The 20,692-nt window shown below is 26.5% G+C and overlaps 1 protein-coding gene across 2 annotated transcripts in view; it reads left to right on the top strand.

The window, feature by feature from the left end:
- Positions 1-20,074, top strand: part of Jarid2 (Jumonji, AT rich interactive domain 2) — an 84,856-nt gene extending 64,782 nt beyond the window's left edge. For both annotated transcript variants that reach the window (XM_075373884.1, XM_075373885.1), the window contains exons 17-22: positions 351-465; positions 5,445-5,736; positions 11,523-11,621; positions 14,570-14,752; positions 16,986-17,096; positions 18,899-20,074. In XM_075373884.1, coding sequence (XP_075229999.1) covers positions 351-465; positions 5,445-5,736; positions 11,523-11,621; positions 14,570-14,752; positions 16,986-17,096; positions 18,899-19,063 — 965 coding nt within the window. In that variant the 3' untranslated portion in view covers positions 19,064-20,074. The remainder of the gene's footprint in view (positions 1-350; positions 466-5,444; positions 5,737-11,522; positions 11,622-14,569; positions 14,753-16,985; positions 17,097-18,898) is intronic.
- The last annotated feature ends 618 nt before the right edge of the window (positions 20,075-20,692 follow it).

The raw sequence follows: 20,692 nt of genomic DNA, 5'->3' as shown, positions 1-20,692 counted from the left end.
GGTCAACTAGAGGGTGTGGTGAGGGTGAGTCTAATGGTAAAATTGTTCTGCAGGATCGTTCAGCAGAATTTTAATTTTTTTAACTCAACTTTCAAAAGTAAAAATTTTATTTAAAAAACTAAGGTATTTTTTTGTACAGGTACATCCTTTCACCTTCATTACATCCAAATCCACAGTACTTTGAACTGCTATTTCAGGCCTCTACTAAATTGATATTTAAATTAGTTACTTTTAATTTGATTAGGCTGATTTCAAGTAAATAAAGATTGTATTGAACTTTTACTTATATATTTTTACATTAATTTTAATGAAGTGCTAAATAGTAGTTACATGTCTGATCTTTATTACAGGTGTGACAGTGCCTACATTGCATGTTGGAATGGTATTTACTGCTTGTTGCTGGTACAGAGATCCTCATGGGTTACCTTGGATCGAATATCTACATACTGGTGCTAGCAAAATATGGTATCTTTTTGCCATTTTTTTATTACATTAATTTTAATTTAAAAATGTTTTTAGGTATATCAGTTCCTAACTGGCATTATGAATATTATACTCACATATTTATTTTTTTTAATTAATTCTTTTAATAACCATACTCCTCTGTACCAATAGAAATTAATTTATATTTAATAGATCAACTCAAGTACAGAATAATTGAAATAGGATGACTTACCTTATTTCATTACTTAAGCAGAAGCGGTTTTGTGAACTTAATTCACATCATTAGCTGCATTATATTTATATATTATATGTTATTAATTTATTTAAATTATTTTTTTTTTTATAGTCCATATATCCTCTGTACATAAATTCTAGCTAATTATATAATATAAACTTATTCAGCCGCTCCACAAAGTACAGATTAAAGAACACTCTTACCTTACTTTTTTTTCATTAAAGCACTTTCAACTTTCAGGCTCAAGCCCATCTTCAGTAATTTTTTTAAAAAATTTATTTTTTAAGTTTACACATTAGGATACATTAAAATTTTTAGAACAAATATTTGTTGTCAATAATTTTTTTTTTTTAATTTTAAACGTTATAACTTTAAAAATTTCCTTAAACCCACCTTCAGTAATTTTTAAAAAAATTTTCTTTTTTTCATTTATACTTTAGAATATATATGATGCATTAAAATTTTTAGAACAAATATTTTTCAGTGAATAAGTTTTTTTTTAAATTTAAAATGTTATAATATTGAAGATTTCCTTTAACATGTTGTCCATATGTTAATTTAGTACTGTACTGATTATCTGCTTTATTTAAAATTTCTTATCATATATTACCAACTTAAATAATATTATAAGAATATCTCCATCAAATTCTGTTTGCAGATTCATTAGGTTGAATTTACGTTTATATAAATTCTTTCTAAAATTTCTAATTTTTTATTATTACTTTTGTGTTCAATGTTTACTTTCTTAATTATTTCCAAATTATTCTCCTAACTAGTTATATTATGTTTATTAATTATTAAATGGTCTACTGCATTTGAGAAACCTATTTTATTATTTTTAAATGTTCATTAAATCTATCTTTAAATGACCTATTTGTTGTTCAAATATATAGTTTTTCATAATTATTGCATTTTAATTTATAAATACCAGAAGAATTGTATTTATTTTTTACTATTCTATTGTAATATTTTTAATTTTTATTATATGATAATCAGGTTTATAAGCAGGTTTATATTTTTTATCATTATAAGCATTAATTAAGTTTTCTATCATTTTATTTGTATAAGAGTAATTTATATAAATATTTTTGTTGTTTTCATTTTCATTTATGGGTTTTAATGTAGCTATGTTTATTTTATTTAAGTATTTGGAATTATATTTTTTATATATATGATCGATCAATGAGGTATCATATCCATTCTTTATAGCTATATTCTTTATATCATTTACTTCAATATACAAGTCTTATTTATCATTTGTCTATTTTATTGCTCTATTTATCATGTTTTTACATATATTAATTTTATGAGACCAAGGATAGCTGGAATTCCATTTTATAATAATTTTGAGGCGGGTTTTTTTATACTCCAGTTAAAAATTTGATTGTTTTCATTTATTTTAATATTTACATCTAAATATTTGATTTTTTTATTATGCTGTATTTATGTAAATTTTAATGTTTCATGAAAAGAATTTAATTTATTTAAAATTATTTCATGTTCGTTATTTATACTTGGTTCAGTATAACGAAAAGATTATGTATGTATCTGACCCACAATAAAATTTTATGTACATGATTTATACCATAGACAATTTTATTTTCAAATTTTTGTAAATAAATTCTTGACATTACTGCAGATAAAGGAAAACCCATAGGTAACGTATTTTCTTGTGTATAACATGTACCATGAAATTCAAAATAATTTTGTTTACAAATATTTCTAATTATTATTATACTATTTATAAATTTTTGGTCTTCACCTGTATTTATTAATTTGTATTTTATATCAATGGGAATACTGAGGTACGTGTTGGTTATATAGAAGCTTATCATTTTTGTTTTATTATTTATATTTAATATATTTAATTTATAAATCAACTCATAATCGGTTTTTTATATTATATTTATATTCTAAATTAATTTTTGATCTAATTAGTTTATCAATAATTTTAGTAATTATATAACTGGGACCAATTTTGAAATTGATTAATGTTCTCATACAGATACCTTCTTTATGTAATTTCAAATAATAACTGGAGTATATAAAAAACCTACCTCAACAAAATTATTATAAACAAAAATTCCAGTCATCCTTGGTCTTAAAAAACTAATATTTTTAAAAGTATGATAAATAGAGCAATAAAATACATAAATGACGAACAAGAGTTGTCTATTGAAATAAATAATATAAAGAATGGATATGATACCTCATTGATTGATAATATATATATAAAAAATATTATTCCAAATACTTCAATTAAATAAACATCATTAAAACCCATAAATGAAAATGAAAATAATATTTATATAAATTACTCTTATACAAATAAAATTATAGAAAACTTAATTAAAGCTTATAATGAAAAAATATAAACCTGATAACCATATAATAAAAATTAAAAATATTATAATAGAATAGTAAAAAATAAATACAATTCTTCTGGTATTTATAAATTAAAATGCAATAATTATGAAAAAATATATATTTGAACAACAAATAGGTCATTTAAAGATAGATTTAATGAACATTTAAAAATAATAAAATAGGTTTCTCAAATGCAGTAGACCATTTAATAATTAATAAACATAATATATCTAGTTAGGGAAATAATTAAGAAAGTAAAACATTGAACACAAAAGTAATAATAAAAAATTAGAAATTTTAGAAAGAATTTATATAAACGTAAATTCAACCTAATGAATCTGCAAACAGAATTTGATGGGGACATTCTTATAAATATTATTTAAGTTGGTAATACATTAATAAGAAGTTTTAAATAAATCAGATAATCAGTACAGTACCATATTAACATATTGACAACATGTTAAAGGAAATCTTCAATATTATAACATTTTAAATTTAAAAAAAAATTATTCACTGAAAAATATTTGTTCTAAAAATTTTAATGCATCATATGTATTCTAATGTATAAATGTAAAAAATAAAATTTTTTTAAAAATTACTGAAGGTGGGTTTAGGCCTGAAAGCGCTTTAACGGAAAAAAAGTAGTATAAGGGTGTTCTTTAATTCTTTACTTTGAAGAGTGGCTAAATAAGTTTATATGATATAATTAGCTGTATTATATGTTATATAATATAATATATATTATATGTATTATAAAAGGCTGCGGTAGATAGTCCCACTATCTGTTTTGATAATAATGTTAAGAAATTGATCTTCCAATCTGGTTATTAAAGTAAATTCAGTGAAACAACTAGCATATTTACTTTACTTTTTGATTTTACTTTAAAAGATTTTAATATTTTATTATTTGTCTTTATTTTTATTTTTATTTATTTGTTTATATTGGCGTCATATTGTTCACATATGTAAAATTTTTACATTTTAATTTTTTAACTTAATTTTAATTGATTAATCTTTATAATTTCTAAACAATTTTATATTTTGTTTTGATTATAATTTAACATTTTTAAAATAAATAAAAGTTTTTTTTTTTAATTTTTGTATAAGCGTTTAAAGTATGATAAAGTAAATTAAAATTTAATTTAAAAGTTTTTAATGAAATCTAATTAGTTAAAAAATTTAACAAAATATGTTAATGCAGCTGATGATGCAAATTTAGTTTGCAAAAGCGCTTCTGCTTATATAATGAAATAATGTATGTCATCCAATTTCAGTTATTCTGTACTTGGGTTGATCTATTAAATATAAATTTATATATATATATATATATATATATAATTCATATATATATATATATATATATATATATATATATATATATATATATATATGATGTATGGACAATGTGAAATTGTTATAGACAGCAGAATTTGCATATTTGTCTATATAAATTTCAGAATTGATAAAACAGTAACAGTTTCAACAATTTCAAAATTCATAAAATATAAAAACAACTTATTTTAATGTAATTATGGAATTAAATACCAACTGAAATTGTAGGATCCCTTGAAAATCTTTTTTTGGAATTAATGTGGTAAGTTTAACTTATCTATTTACTGTATTTTTGGTGGTTTAAATTTCATTTACTATTAAATTCTACTATCACAGTGGTCAATATGTTAATCAGTTATTTGAATTTTTTTTAAATGTTATATGAATATGTAAAAACCAATCCCTCTGGCAGTTTAAACAAATGCAGTGGAAATATTATTGCAATTTATGAAATGTAAACTCATTTGTATGTTTTTTACTGCTTTCCTTGATTATTACTTATTTGTTGCTAATAGATTTAAAAAAAAAAATCAAATAGGTTAAAAAAATGTGTATGGATTAATATGCAACTGTGAAATTGCATGATGTGCAGACGTTTTTGTGATGTACATGAATTCTTCATGTTTGTGTTGTGCAGTTAAGTATTATTGGTCTCACAACTGTATCAGTAATCCACAACTGTATCACTTCATATCCACATCAGTAATAACAGAAACGATTATTTTATTTGTGTATGATCAAAAAATTTCAAAAGTTCTTTTTGTAATTTTCTTCTGTATTTTCAATTTTTCACAACTTAATATAAGTAAGTAAGTAATTTTAAAAATGTTAAAAACTATATTAAATTGTTTTTCATTATGTCAATTGACATATAGTTTATCAATTGAAAATAAAATTAAAGTATATTAATTTTTTTTTTAAATGCCTCAAAAACATCTAGTTCTTGTGAATTACTTTTTGTCCAAGAATCTTGTATTCAATGTATAAAATTATTTTTTCATTTATATTATTAATGATTTTTTCCTATTTAATTAAGAAACACTAACTGGATATTAAATTTTTTTAGGTACAGTATACCAGATGAATCTAGTAATGCATTCCGAGAGGTGGTCATGGAATTGGTACCTAATCTTTGTCGTGATAAAACCATTTGGTTAGCATCCGATACTGCTATGATACCACCAAATTTACTCGTCAAAAGAGGTATATCAATATGTCGTACTGTCCAAGAGCCTGGTCAGTTTATCCTTGTGTTTCCGAAAGCTTTTACATCATCCATTTGTACTGGGTATCTTGTTTCTGAAAGCGTATATTTTGCACATCCTTCATGGCTGAGTACTGCACAACAGATATTTAAGGTAAATTCTGTTTATTAATTTTCTTATCAAGTTAAATGCAACTTCTGCTTTAGCTGAGCACCATATTATAAAGTGCTACAAGTTACAGTATTGTTTAACATTTACTATTCTTGTATTTCAAACAGAATATCTTTTATTTTAAATAAGTTTTTTTAGTAATTATATTTTAAGTATATTTAAGTTTTTCTACCTCAAAACATAAAATATTATAAATTGAGTTAGCAGAGTTCACAGTAGGTTGACTTCATGACAATGAAGCTACAAAATGAGTAGTTTTATCTTTCTTAGCTATGTCAATTCCATGGAGTAAGTTATTTGTTTCATGGGATACCTTTAATGTCTCAAAATTCAGACTGAAGAGAAATAAAAAAAAAGCTTTTTAAAAATGACAACAAATTCTAGGTTCATAAGTTCTGCAGTAAGAGAATCAAGATTAAATCTTATGCAAATGCAATGAAATCTAGAGGGTAAAGACTATTTAAGGACAAAAATTAGAATAAATAATAGTGATAGGTGAAAATATTGAACATGTCTAGTATCTAGATATTAAAAAATTAGGTTCTTAGAAAGAATAGCCCACTATTATTTCGTTTTTAAAGTATAAAAAAAACTTAATCCACTATATTTTCATTTTTTTCTTTTTACTCTTTTCAGTTGCACCTACATTTTCTGTATCTCTTTGCCACAATATTTCAGTGACATGAAGTGTCTTAAACTTCTTAACTTTCTATTGTTGAAACTTCTGTAAGTTTTAGTTGGCAACCTTGAAAAGAGTGTTAGTCAGCATTTCCATTAATATTTATGTAAATATAACCTCTAAAGTCTTAGTTATGATGGCTTGTACACTCGAAGAAAGTACTTTTGAAGAACAGCATTCTGTGATCTGAATTTTACTTTCAGAAAGTGTACAGCCGTCAGAAATATTTTCTCGAATGAATAAACAATATGGCAGTAGTTGCGTAAACCATGCGAGTTTTTACACGTGAGTGGAAAAGATTAAAAGTGGCTGCAAATGCATGACTGACGAGCACTGCTCCGGGCGTCCGGTAGCAGTGACGACCTCTGCGTTAGATTCTCATATTGATTCACTTATCCAAGAAGTAAGAGTTGAACAAATTCCTGAAAAAATATCAAGTAAGTGTTGGCACGACTCATTCCATCATTCAAAACGAACTGAACTTCTGTAAGATTTGTGCAAGGTGGGTTCCCATCACAAAGCCGAGAAATTTCACAAACTCAAAAATTGTTTCAATAACGAAGGTGATGCATTTTTGGACAGGATTTTAACCTGTGATGAAAAAAAAATCAAAATAATTGGGTACATCATTTTGAGTCAGAGTCTTAAGTGTCTAAACATGCAGTGATAACACCCTGAATCGCCTATCCTTAAGAAATCCAATATGCTGTTTACCTTTCAGCTGCTCATCAAATTTAAAGGTTGTAAGCAATGAGCTTAGAATCTCAGAACTACCTCGGTTTACCTTGTCCTTGGTCTATGTATAAAATATGGCCTTAGAACTCTCTTTAGTCGCTATATGTATACCTAAGTCATAAAACCAAGCTTGACGAAAATAAAACGCCTTCGACGTGTTTAGGCGTGGTAAAGGCATAGTTTGCTGCAAGTCAACCATTAAATAAGCAACTTTGCTATCCAACTCAGCCAGATTTCTATCACTGCTTCATATCGTTGCTTCAAAAACAGCATGGTAGTTCTCTGTATGCTTCTCATCTCCCTTTCCTGCATCACATGTACTACATGTATCAGATCTAAATTCACCAAAAGATAAATTGAAGTGTGTAACAAAAACATGACGGTAATAACTTGAGTCTCAAGTTACGAAACTTCTCAGGGAGCTTATTTAACGTTCATTCTTCTATGAAAACTTTGTGCATTTTTGATATAGATAAAAGTGGGGAGAGATATTTTTTGTGTATGTTGCAGTTTCAGGAATAATGTGACTCCTCTGCTGGAAATTTAGATGTATGTTCAATGACAGACTCCTTAATGTCTTCATTAATTTTGTGTGGTCTTACATTGTGCTTACCCCTCTTGTTAGAAGGAGGAGCTGCTGCACCAGAATTGATCTTGTTTTGTATAATTTGTATCTTTTACCTGCTTGTTTGGTATAAGTTAACCAAAGCTGTTTTGCACATAGGTATTCCTTTACCTTCTGATACGACCACGTACTTATATGACATCGACTTATGTTTAACAGCACCTTTTCTGGTTCTCTTTATGGGGACTTTTTCAATATTATTAAACAACAATGCATTTTTAGCATTAAAATTTATTTCATAAAAAGATTTCAAAATAGATTTCCGCTTTTCTTTGTCAAAATTATCTGTACACTTTAAGTGGCAATTATTGTGTCATAAGATTCCAAGTTTTATGGTTTTCTCTGAAGCAATGTTTTCTTTATAAGAAACATAGCTTTCCCTCTCTTTTCATCTAATTGCTGTTTTCTTCTTCTTCCATTCACTAGGATTTCTTTTTCAGGAGGTTTTCATAAAAAATGTTTTTTTTTTTATTTGGACTGGAGGGAAGATCTTCTCTTTTAAGAGCAGACTCATTTAATAATGCGTCGTTAGATCCATCATTGTGGCTTAGGTGTAAGTCACTGTTACTGAGTTTATCATAATCTGGCTCATACAGATCGCTTGAGTCGTCTCCAAAAATATTGTTGTTATTGTGCTATTCACAATCTGAAAAAAAATTAAGTAGATTAGAACCATTTTATGGAAAGTAATCTTTGATTAAAAAACATAAAATGTAGGCCTGAACTTATAAGGTGTAGTATAAACTTTTTCTTCAAATTTAGGAAGTCTATTGTATCATAAGGATTGTATCATAAGGAGGAATGATGGTAAGGAAATGTATAGCACGATCCTTTGTTTGTTGGTCGAACAGTAAAAATGTTTATATTCAAGCAAACAAATCTAACTGCAAGACTTTAATAACCTCAGTATAACTTTTTTAATTCATTGTAGAAATATGAAAATGAAGTGCAACTCATTTAAAGAAACTATTATTTTATATTGAGTTCATTTTTAGTTTTTGTACTGTATCTTATCTTAGTTCTTATATTTTATAACCCATTTTTTTCTTAATATACTTTATGAAATAGACAAATATTCTTAATACATAATAAGTACAATTTTCAAAATACTGTTTAATTTTATTTAATTTTCAATATCAATAAATGCATAAAATTTATTTTCGAATAACCTAAATCTTAGTTTAACATACATAATTAACATGATACATATAAACCTAAATTTTAGGTTAATATATTTCCAAGTTTATAATATTTGATCTAGTTTATCTGCCTTAAAATGAATTATATATATTTTAAAACGATTACTTACCATAATTATTTTTTTCTTCAGTAACTGAAGTTTTAAGTGAAATCTGTGTTTCTTGTAGGTTAGTTTCTTCTGTTGAGTTAGTTGTCAACATATCTAAAGTTTTATCATTATTTAGCCCTTGAAAAGCTAAATTAAGTAACACTTTTCCTCTAGAACTCATAATTGCATTACAAAAGATAATTATTTATGTTAAACTGATATAAAACTGAAAAAATGACAGGTAATGAAATCAAGCAACTTTACCAAACAATAAGCTCTTGTATGGATGAAAGGGTTATGTAACAGCTGCAAGCACAGTCCCTACTGAAAGAAGTTATGGGCACATGACTCCATCCTCCATGGCCATAGAGTAGCAATGTTACATAGCTCCTTCATCTTTTTCATATCACTGTTTCTGGCTTTTTTTACGTTGTTGTGACTTTACCACATAACACTTAGGTAGACCTTCATCCACTGAATTACCTCATATTTTCAAAAAAATTTACTTAACCCCTTCATCCACCAAACCCTTCAATTGTAATTTTGAAAGTTTTAACTTTTTAATGTTAATTTAATTTTTAAATCTTATATAATAAGTTTTACATATTATATTTTTTAATTATCATTTTGAGTTTAATATGTAATTTGGTAATAAACATTTTATAAAGAAGAATTACAACTGATAATGTGGATTGCCATGAAAGTACTATTGTACACATTATGAAAAAATAAGGTAAGTGTCATTTTACCTTATTTAATTCTGTACTTGACTGGATCAAGTTGACTTGTATACAATATATATATGACACTTCCAGTAATATAAGGATCTCAACATTGGGTTATACATCTAAATCGGTTCAGACATTAAGTTGCTGTGGTGGAACAAACGAGGTGCGACAATAAAGTAATGAGACTGATTTTTCTTTGCAAGATGTGGCAACCCTGCAGCTTGCGAAGGCACACCATCTTTGACCTTGGTCTATAAGCTACTTCTAGTCCAAGCGGCACATTGATGCAACTGCTCAGTCGTGAGTTGTGCTGTATGTAATAAGTGAACTCGTGTTTGTGTCTCTTGTCACAGAAATGAAACCGCAAAATATTGCGCAGCGGTATGCCATTTCTTTTTGCGTTAAATTGGGTGAAAACACGACGATAATTCTGAAGCTTTATGGTAAGCTTCAGAAGGCTTTTGGAGAAGAGGTTATGTCAAGAGCTCAAGTTTTTTGGTGGCATAAAATTTTTAGTGAAGGCTGAATGAATGTTGAAGATGAAGACTGCAGTGGACGACCATCAACCTCACGGACAGATGTCAACTTGACCAGGGTGCGTGAAATCGTACGATCTGATCGAAGATTATCCGTGAAAATGATTGCAGAAGAACTCAACATCAATCGAGAAACGGTACGTCTAATATTAATTGAAGATCTTGGTATGAGAAAGATTTGTGCAAAAATGGACCCCAAAAATCTCACACATCAACAGCGAGAAAAACGAAAAAATGTGGCAGCCGATCTGTTAGAGCAAATGGAAATCAATCCAGATTTGTTGAGTTATCACTGGTGATGAAGGTTGGTTTTTTCAATACGATCCAGAGACAAAACGCCTAAGTTCGCAATGGTGCTCAAAGGGATCACCCAGACCAAAAAAAGCTTGCATGTCAAAGTCAAAAATGAAATGCACGCTTGTGTGCTTCTTCGATTCCAAGGGAATTGTTCATAAAGAGTGGGTGCTTCCTGGACAAACAGTTAACCAATATTTCTACAAAGAAATTTTAGAAAGACTTCGTAAACAAGTTCTTTGTGTCCGTGCCAACACTGCTGCTAATTGGATTCTCCATCATGATAATGCACCATCCCTTACTGCTCTGTCAGTACAGCAATTTTTAACCTCAAAACAAATTTCAGTACTACCACAGCCACCAGATATCGTACCGTGCGACTTTTTTCTATTTCCAAGAGTCAAAATGGCAGTCAAGGGACACCATTTTCAAACAACACAAGATGTCCAAAAAGCTGTGACGAGGGTCTTGGAGGATATTACAGAAGATGAGTTCCAGAAATGTTACAATCAATGGCAGAAGCGCTAGAATAAGTGTGTGCAATCAGAGGGGAAATACTTTGAAGGAGACAACACTAAACATGACTAAAACGGTAAGCAACATTTTTTTTCACATCAGTCTCATTACTTTATTGTCGCACCTCGTATATACATACACCCTGAATACAATACGCTCGCTCCTTTTTGGGCAGTCATCTAAAAAAAAGATGAATCAATCATTATCAGAAGAAAAAAATAGTCCACACACCTATAACTTAATATGTGTATTTGTATGCATTACATTTTTTGAAATAGTAGTACTGAAAAAGTTAATTATACCTAGTAACGAATTTTTTTTTTTATTAATGAAATTTAAATATCATTTATTTTTTTCTTATTTATAGGACATCAGTGACAGTAGTGAACCTTCAATGTTCTCATTAGAGAGATTATTGTTCAGCATTGCTAATGATACAAGATCTCATGTTGATGTACTGTTACAGGTAATTTTTAAATTTCAGTATGCATGTGCGTTTGTATATTAAGTATGTACACTGTAAAAAGGTATAGAAAAAGTAAATTTCTGAATTTTTCTGAACATGTTATTGTTCACCTAAATTAATTTTTTTAAATTGTTATTTTGTTTTTCATTGAATTTCTAACATGGTTGGTGAATGTATGTATCAATAGATTGGTAACATTAATAGTTATTTGTAAAAATTATTTTATCTAATCTGAATTCAGTAAATTGATTTAAATATTCAACTATTGACGTGTTACATTATAAGATAATTAAAATAACCATGTAGGAAAATCACTTACAGTTCCCTCCTGGAGGTTTTCTGTTTAACAATACATGTCATTAAAGTAAAATATACATGATGGCTGTTAGAGAGCTATTTTATTTTAACGACATATATTCACTGTAAAAATTATTTGTATGTTCAACTGCACTAGTAATCTTATATGTCATGAAATATATAAATGTTTTGACATCCATCTAAGAGCACTAGAATAGTACAAAATACTCTTGAAGAAAAATCATAGTGATATAAATATTAATATGTGGTTATTTAAATTAATGTAATTTAATAAGCTGTTTGTAATTCTAATGATAAATTTGTTCCAAAACCAAAACAATAAAAACTTTTACTCAGAAGTTTTCTCGTACTGTACTATTAGTCACTTGATATATCAGCTGATTCCTTATTGAATTATTTTTTCTTTCCTGGCAATTATAGTATGATAGAAGAAAGTATCATAATTATGTTAAAATATTCCTTATCCTTTTTTATTCTTGAGAAATAAAATAAAGGGAAGTTAAATTCTACTTATTTGCTTGCATGTGTGCAAAATTTTTATTTGATTTAATTCAAGATAGGCTAAATCAAAGAGCTTTAAATTATGCTAATTTCTATATATAGTGATATTGATGCTGCTATAGTTTGGTGACAGGTTCTGAAACAAGTGAGGAAGTAAGGTGGTCAGGAGTCATGTCTTGGCTGATGTTGGACTTAATGAAAAGTTTTACTGATTATTTATGATCTTTTTGTTTCAAAGAATGAAATTTTGCATTGTAAAATTTTCTCTAAAATGACTAATAAAGGAAAATTAATTTCTGATTTTTCTGTCAAGAAGTGCTTCTCTGAAGTTCTCTCCAGGACAAAGCAAGAGACTAATGAATTAGTTCTGAAAAAAGAGAACATCTCTAAAAAAAATAAGATTATCAAATACTTTGTAACTATTTAAGGAATTAATAAAATAAAACATGGTTTCCATCCAGGTTTCTGGGTACAATCTAGACAAGATTGTTCAACATCACTAAATATAGAAAATTAATACACATTTAAGTGAATTAAGTTACACGTAACAAATAGTTGTTTTTTTTATAATTGGATGAATGCATTACAGCCAGTGCTAATTTGTAAAATTTTATTAGAAAGGAATTTAAAAAAACTTTAATTGAAAACCACTGAGATAGTATTTATTTGAAAATTTATTGAGGCAATGCTATGTAATTAGATCTTTAGTTTATTAAATTATGTCATTAGTTCAGTCAGTAACAACTGACTGAGACTTTTGTTTATAGTTGCATTTTTAAAGATTTTTATCAATTATATATTATCAATAATGATTAATTAAAAATTTATTGTTCTCTGTATTAGTATGTAAGAAAATAAGTGTGGAAATTTTGATTTTACAACCAAATTTAATTTTAAAAAATCTTATGTGGACACCATATGACTTCCTTGTATGCCTATTAAATTATATATACACATTTTTAAGTACATAAAATTTTATTTCATTAATAACTTCTGATAATTTTTCATATTTTTTTTTTATTGTTATTATTGAATTCATAAAATAATTAAAAGTAATTAATAAGTGACATATCCACCTTACCAGAAAGTAAGTGTTAAGTCCCCAAAATCTTTCAGTTTCTTTAAACCATCATCAGGAGTTAAAAAATTATAGTTAAGTCAAAAGTTAAAATACATATACAGTCATGACTATTTGCATGTTAACAGTATACTCGAAGAGTGATTATTCTCAAAGAGAGTATACTGTTTTAACATACAATCAGTCATGACTGTATACATATTTTAACTTCTGATGGTGGTTTGAAAAACTGAAAGATCTCGAGGACTTATTTGCTGATAAAGTGGATATATCGCTTATTAATTTCTTTTAATTATTTTATTAGAACATACCAGCGGAACTATGTTCAGAAATTTATTATTGAATTATTATTTATTATAATTTTTTTTTATAATCAGAGGTTAATAAATTATAAATCAGTATATTTAAATTAAAAACAAAAAAAGGAGATGAAGTCTGATTTAAACCGATGTGCCTTCCTCTTGTAAGATCAAAATATTTCATTAATTAAAATTTTATTTGGCTATAACTCTGGAACTAATGAAAATAAGTACTACTTATGATATATCATTGAATTTTTAATGGTATATCTATTAACTTTAATAGTTAAAAAAACAAAGAATCAGTTTAAAACAAAGAGTGGAAATTATGATATTAAATTAGATGTTTGGCTGGTTAGGTCAGCTTGAAGTATATAATTTATTTATCAATGTATTAAATTTGTATAAAAAAAAACTGAGCTTTTAAATTAAGGTTGAGTAAATTTAAGGTTTAAATTAAGGATGAGTTTTAAATTCATACCATGAATTTAAAACTCATCCTGTTTTCACTTGGGTAATTTGTTTTTCTCATAACGAATTGAATTCATTTATCTCTTCTTTTTTTTGTATATAATAATTTATGATACTTGAGATAGGAATATTGCTTGATAATAAATCGAATGATTTAGTATGCATATTTTAAAAATATAATTGTGATGAAAATAATTTGTATACCTTAATGAGAGTAATAAAACTGTAAACTAATATTATTACTGTTGAAAGTTATTTATATATTAATATTATTATTTCAGGTAGTGCCTATGGTACAGAGTATTAAAGAAAATGAGATTGTTCATCGAAGTGAGTTGGAAAAACTGGGGCTTACAATTAGTGAGCGTTTACCATTAAATAAACGTAGGAAATCAAGAATAGCACATGATGATGATAGTGATTATGAATGTGAAATATGCCGTGCTAATCTTTTCTTGTCTTTAGTAAGATAAAAATTTATTACTTAGATGCTTGTATAATATGCATTATTAATTAAATATTTCATGAGTCCTGCCTAAATGGCATACATAAGTGTGTTCTCACCTATTTCCTGTATCTTCTTTTTATATTCCTGGAAAATGCCTTTTTGGAGTTTTACTCCACCTTTAATTTGTTTCCTTTAAAATATTAGTGATATACACTTTGCTGTGTATCTATAATTATGTTAATGCACCAATCATGCCAAGAATCAAGTTTTATATACAGATGACCTATGAGGAAATTTGTATACTTCAGGAATGCATTCTAAATATGAAAGTAAAGAAAAGTTTTTATACAATGGTACATTTATAAGAATTATGTTTTCCATTTAAGATTGATAAGTGATTTTTCTCAAATTTCAATTAAAATATATATTAATACTCTAGTATATATTTCTGTGAATGCCAATTATGGGACAAATTTTTTGTTAGCGTAATTTAATTTGAAAAAGCTAAAATGTATAATGTGTATACTAAAACCTAGAACCCTCTTTTTAAGTTTTGAGTTGAGAAAAGTTATTAAAATTTGAAACTCATTAAATTTGAAAAGGTAAATAAATTCTGCATATAGAAAATTATGTAAATGATAAAATAATTGTTTTAAAATATCAACTTTTATGAAAAAGGAACTAAAAAAATTAAGTAATTATGCAGTACACATAGGTGTAATTTTGACTGCATTCCTGAAGCTTGTCTTTCTTATGAGACTCCTGTTTGTATAATTGGATGATACAGAAGAATCGAAAGAAAAACATTGTTATATTTAAGTTTATCTTTTATTGTAAAAGATGTAAAACATTACGTAAGACATAAAATAACATTGTTATTCCTATATTAATAAAAAACTGAAAATCAATAGTAGTTGTAATTTAAAAATTAACACTGGAGATGGTCTGAGGATCAAGATATCTCTTCAGTTGTGTTTAAGTTCTGTTGTCTCTTAAGTTCTGTTTTACTACTATATATTTGTGTTTGTGTGTGCACTTTTACGTGCAATTTGCAATTTAATTTAACTTTTAATTATAACAGCATAATAAAATAATGCATTTACATTGCAGAACATTCTACATAAGATTATACATCTTGGTTGTTTTGGTTCTGACTTCTAATGGTAGCCAACAATATTTTCAAATTATTTTCTTTCATTTTTTTATGTGGTGATTCATATTATTACTAGAATTTGTAATGAACAGGCATAAACCAGTTATTGAATGTGTAGTATCATTAAGCTGGTACATAACTATTGGAGTTTATGTATCACACAGAATAACAGAAACAAGTATCAAGGATGTGATTATTATTTTAAAACAGAATTTCACAAAAATGTTAATGAAACAAATGTTTCAGAAAGTTAGTGAGTGAAAATTTCTGATTTTCATTTTTGTGCTGATTGTCTTGTTAAGATATTCTATTTGATTGTTATGCAAGGTACTTTATTTCCATTTGGTTACAATTAATTTGACTTATTATGGATTCATATTTGAAACTGGTATCACACTAATTTTATCAGATTAATTAAATGTCTGTAGGTGCAGGCAGATCTAGTGTAAGTAGAAATAGACAAAAAAAAATCAGGTCGCTAAAAGTTCTGGAAACCAAATGGGAAACTAAAACTTCTATTAGAATAATGTTAAATATTTTAGAGAACAGTAAAAAGTATAATTTATAAAGATGATTGATAAGACAATGTGAGTGAAATGCATTATGGAAAGAATTTCTGGGTTTCAAACTTCAACAAATATAGAACTGTCCTATCATTATCAATAGTGGGTTGATGAAGTTCTTACAAAATTATGACTTTGACCTTGTTTGTCAGAGAACCCGATCAGCTTAATGAAGAGCATTTTAAATGGTTGCAGTAGTCATGAGTTATTGATAAATGCTGATAGCGTATAGTGAAAATTTTTCTGGCATTGTTTAAAGTTGGTTTTTGTGCAGGAATCAGTTTATTGAATGTGGCTTTGTAGGATTTAATTCTTAGTTCACTTCATCAGTTTTTAAAAGCTATTCCCTGCAATGTACAACGTATTATAGAAACTTCAGGTTAAAAGTGATTCATTTTTCCTCTTGTATATTTTTTAAGGTAATTGGTATTAAAACATCTATTATTATATCCAAAGTACTATTTTAATTTAATTTACAATGTTTATAATTTAATGCACTATAATAAACTTTAATTTATTCTTTATATCTGTAGGTTACGAACAGTCATGAAGAAGCAGTTTATTGTCTCACTCATGCTATTAACCTCTTATCTTCAAAGCCTGCACATCTAAAATACTGTAGATTACTTTATACTTATGATATGGTAAGTATCATAAGAATTTGTAAAATAGATAAATGCTAACAAATGTTTTGTGTTTTATAAATATTATTTGTTTTTGATTTTATAAATATTTAACAAAAATTCTGCATAACTTTAGAGCATAAAAGATGGTAAACATAATTTTACCACGTTTTTACTTTAAAAGAATTAATTGTCCTTTTCCATTATTTAAAATATCTTGTTTTACGTAATGAATGATGTATATGACTTTTTCAGTTTATTTAATGAGTGTGTTTGAATAGTTTTCTATTTACACTTAGAATCTCTTTACGCTCACAATAGTGTGTATCAATACACTTACTTTACCATACATTTATCATAATCATAATATTACATTGTCAACAAACAAATTAATTACTCATAAATCAAAATTAAGATACCAATTACTCATATTGTTATATATTAATAATGTTCCTTGCTGTCAAGGCAGATCCAAAGTCTGATTACATATAACAGTTTAATTTTAATTAAAACTTTATGTGTAATAGTTTTGATAATGGTTTGGCAAATGACACAGTTGACAGTTGTGGAAGTACTATTTTAAGATAAATGTAATAAAACACTAATCTGACACGCTTTTGATGATTTAATGAACAAATCAGAGGATATGGAGCCTTTTGATTGCATATTGACCCATCCTTTTACAGCGTCTGACCTTTAACTCAAATTTCTTTCTACAAAAAATACCATAAGTGATCCCAAACAGATACAGTCTGATGATGCTTAACTGATCTATATGGATTTCTGTAACTGTATGTCGTAGGTTTCATTTCATTTTAAGTTTTTTAATCAAGAAAGTCCCGTAGATTGATGATCAAATTTCAAAAGAAGTTTGCTATTATTTTTACAGGTGAAAGTATGGTTCTTGCATTGTGTGTTAGCGATAAGCTTGAAATATCACTTATTTCATGTTTTTGTTGCTTCTGCAACAAGTACTTGTTTTGTCTCTGAAGGTGAAGTATTACACACATGTTTCATTATAGAAACTAAAATCTTGTCTCTATGCTTTTAATATTTCTGCAAAAATAGTGTGGCATCAACTACTTATTTTCTTATTTTAAGGCCAGAAGCAAGGAATATAATTATCCATTTGCTTTATTAATTTGAGATGATATCTTATATTGTTTCTACACTTTTAACACTTATTTCAATTTTTTCATAGAATTTCATTACAATAATTTGTAGATTTTCTTGAGTAAGTGCTTCAGCTTTTTCAGTCTATTCATTATCTGAGGTTGTTAGCTGATGAGTATGCCATTTATTTTTAGGTTTCTGTCAACATCAATTTCAGTATGAGTTGTATTCTGGATTATTACTCACCGAAAAATTATATTCTCTGGATTGAAACTCATTTGCTAACTTATTTTTAAATCAAACCATCAAATAATGATTATGGCTAATGAGTTCTTATCTCTTCAACCATTTGCAATACTGATTAACAGTAGATAATCAGTTTTATGCAATGATAAGGAAAGTGTTTCTTTTCCACATTTTGAATTTAATGATTTAACATATAATTATATGATTAAGTAGTAATGGTTATTAAACCACTAATGGAGCATATATAAAAAAAATTAAAAGCAGCAATTTTTTGTCTTTACTAATTAAAAAATTATAATAATATTCTACTGCTAGCATGCTTTACTGTAGATTATTCTCTAACATATATATATATATATATATATATATATATATATAAATTAGTTTTTTCGTTAAGGAATGGTTTTCCTTCTTTTTTATTCCTGATTTTCATTTTATGTAGAAATTCTTAAAAATTTGTTTAGGATGAATTGGATGAGATGATTGAGAAGATTAAAACACGCATTGAAGCAAAAAGTCAGAAAAAATCCCAGAATAAATCTCATGTGGCTATTAGTGCTACTTGTTCTTCCACATCGGTATCAGCATCATCATCATCACAGACACCAGGCAGTTCAACAAAAAGTTGAAGAAATTTTTAACTTTTTAATTAGTTATAGATTAATTATTAAGTAAACTAATTTATTATGTAATAATAAATCAGATTTTAATAAGTTACGGATCCATAACTTCCCTTCTTAAACAGCTAGTCAAAACGTTTTATTAGGACTGTAGATTGTTTTTGATTCCCTCCATAATTTCCTGCTATTACTTCACCCGTCCTTTTCTGGAATATATTTGACTATTGTATCGTTATTTTGGTTTTATCTTAATGAATGTTTCACTGTTATAAAGCTTGATCTCTTTAACAGCGATTCTTAAACTTATCACTATCATCTGTATATATATATATATTTTTTCTTTTTATAAAAAAGAATGCTTTTCTTGGAAACATCAACCAATAAATAACTGTAAATAGATAAAATGTCTATAGATAACATAATTGCTGTAATATCTTCATTGTTCATTATTGTTAAATCACCTGAAAAGACAATTTAAAAAGGGAATTCAAAAGTTTAATAAATTTGAATTTTTATAAAAATATATTTGAGATGTTCAAGTCCTTATTTATTTTTATTATTATTCTTAATGATAGTGTTTTGTTTACGAATTATGTTAGCTTATATTCAGTATTTTTTCTTTATACTGTATTTTTTTTTCAATGCTGGAAAAATGTTATTTGTTAGTAAAGTATCTTAATTTTCTCGCTGTTAAAAGTTTCAGATGTTTCTTATCCTTTGGAACATCCTTATCCTTATTTCACTTATAATCAATGTAACAGAATAGTTATTTTTAAATTATATGCAAAATATAGCTGTATGATATGATATATATATTAACTTAGAAAAATCAATTCTTTTTTGTTATTGTGTTTGTCCATATTCCTCTCTGTACTAATTATGTCAAAAGACAAAAGTATAAAAAGTTTACTACCAAGAGTACAGAATTCAATAATGCTTCTTACCTTATGCTTGCTATTATATAAAAGTGCTTTTGAGGGTTTCCCTCATCATCAGTTAATAAAATAATTCTTTTTTAAAAATCACACGTTAAAAATTTAAAACTTAAAATTGTAAACATATAAGAAATATATAAACATAAAAGTTAAAAAGATTAAATTTTTTTTATATGTGGCTAGCCACATATTTTTAATTTTTTATGACTGCATATTTTTATTTGTTTACAATTTTAAGTTAAAAATTTTTAATATGTGATTTTTAAAAAAGAATATGTTTTATTATGTGTCATTAATAGTGCCTTGAAAGCACTATATAATAAGCATAAGGTAAGAAGCATTATTGAATTCTGTACTCTTGGTGGTAAACTTTTTATACCTCTGTCTTTGATATATATATATATAACAAATAGTTAATTAATTATGAATAACACATTTTTAAGAATAATTGAAGTAATTAATCCGGTTTTTGTATAAGATTGTCATTCTCTTAAAACCTGAACCTAGTCTGAAACATAACTAAATTAACCAATTATTGTTTAGTCTCTTACATCTACTAGTCAGATGCTCATTTTATTTATACTTGGGTATGTTAATCTTAATTTTCTGTCCATTTTAGTTTTTTAATGTTATTGTGTAGTTTTGTAAGATATTACAGATGTATTTATGTGTATACCTTTTCAGCCCTTTTTATAATGTAGAA

The sequence above is a fragment of the Lycorma delicatula genome, chromosome 8, assembly GCF_047948215.1.
Source record: "Lycorma delicatula isolate Av1 chromosome 8, ASM4794821v1, whole genome shotgun sequence".
NCBI classification, from domain to species: Eukaryota; Metazoa; Arthropoda; class Insecta; order Hemiptera; family Fulgoridae; genus Lycorma; species Lycorma delicatula.
Note: the sequence above shows the minus strand (reverse complement) of the source record. Positions and strands in the feature narration are given on the sequence as shown.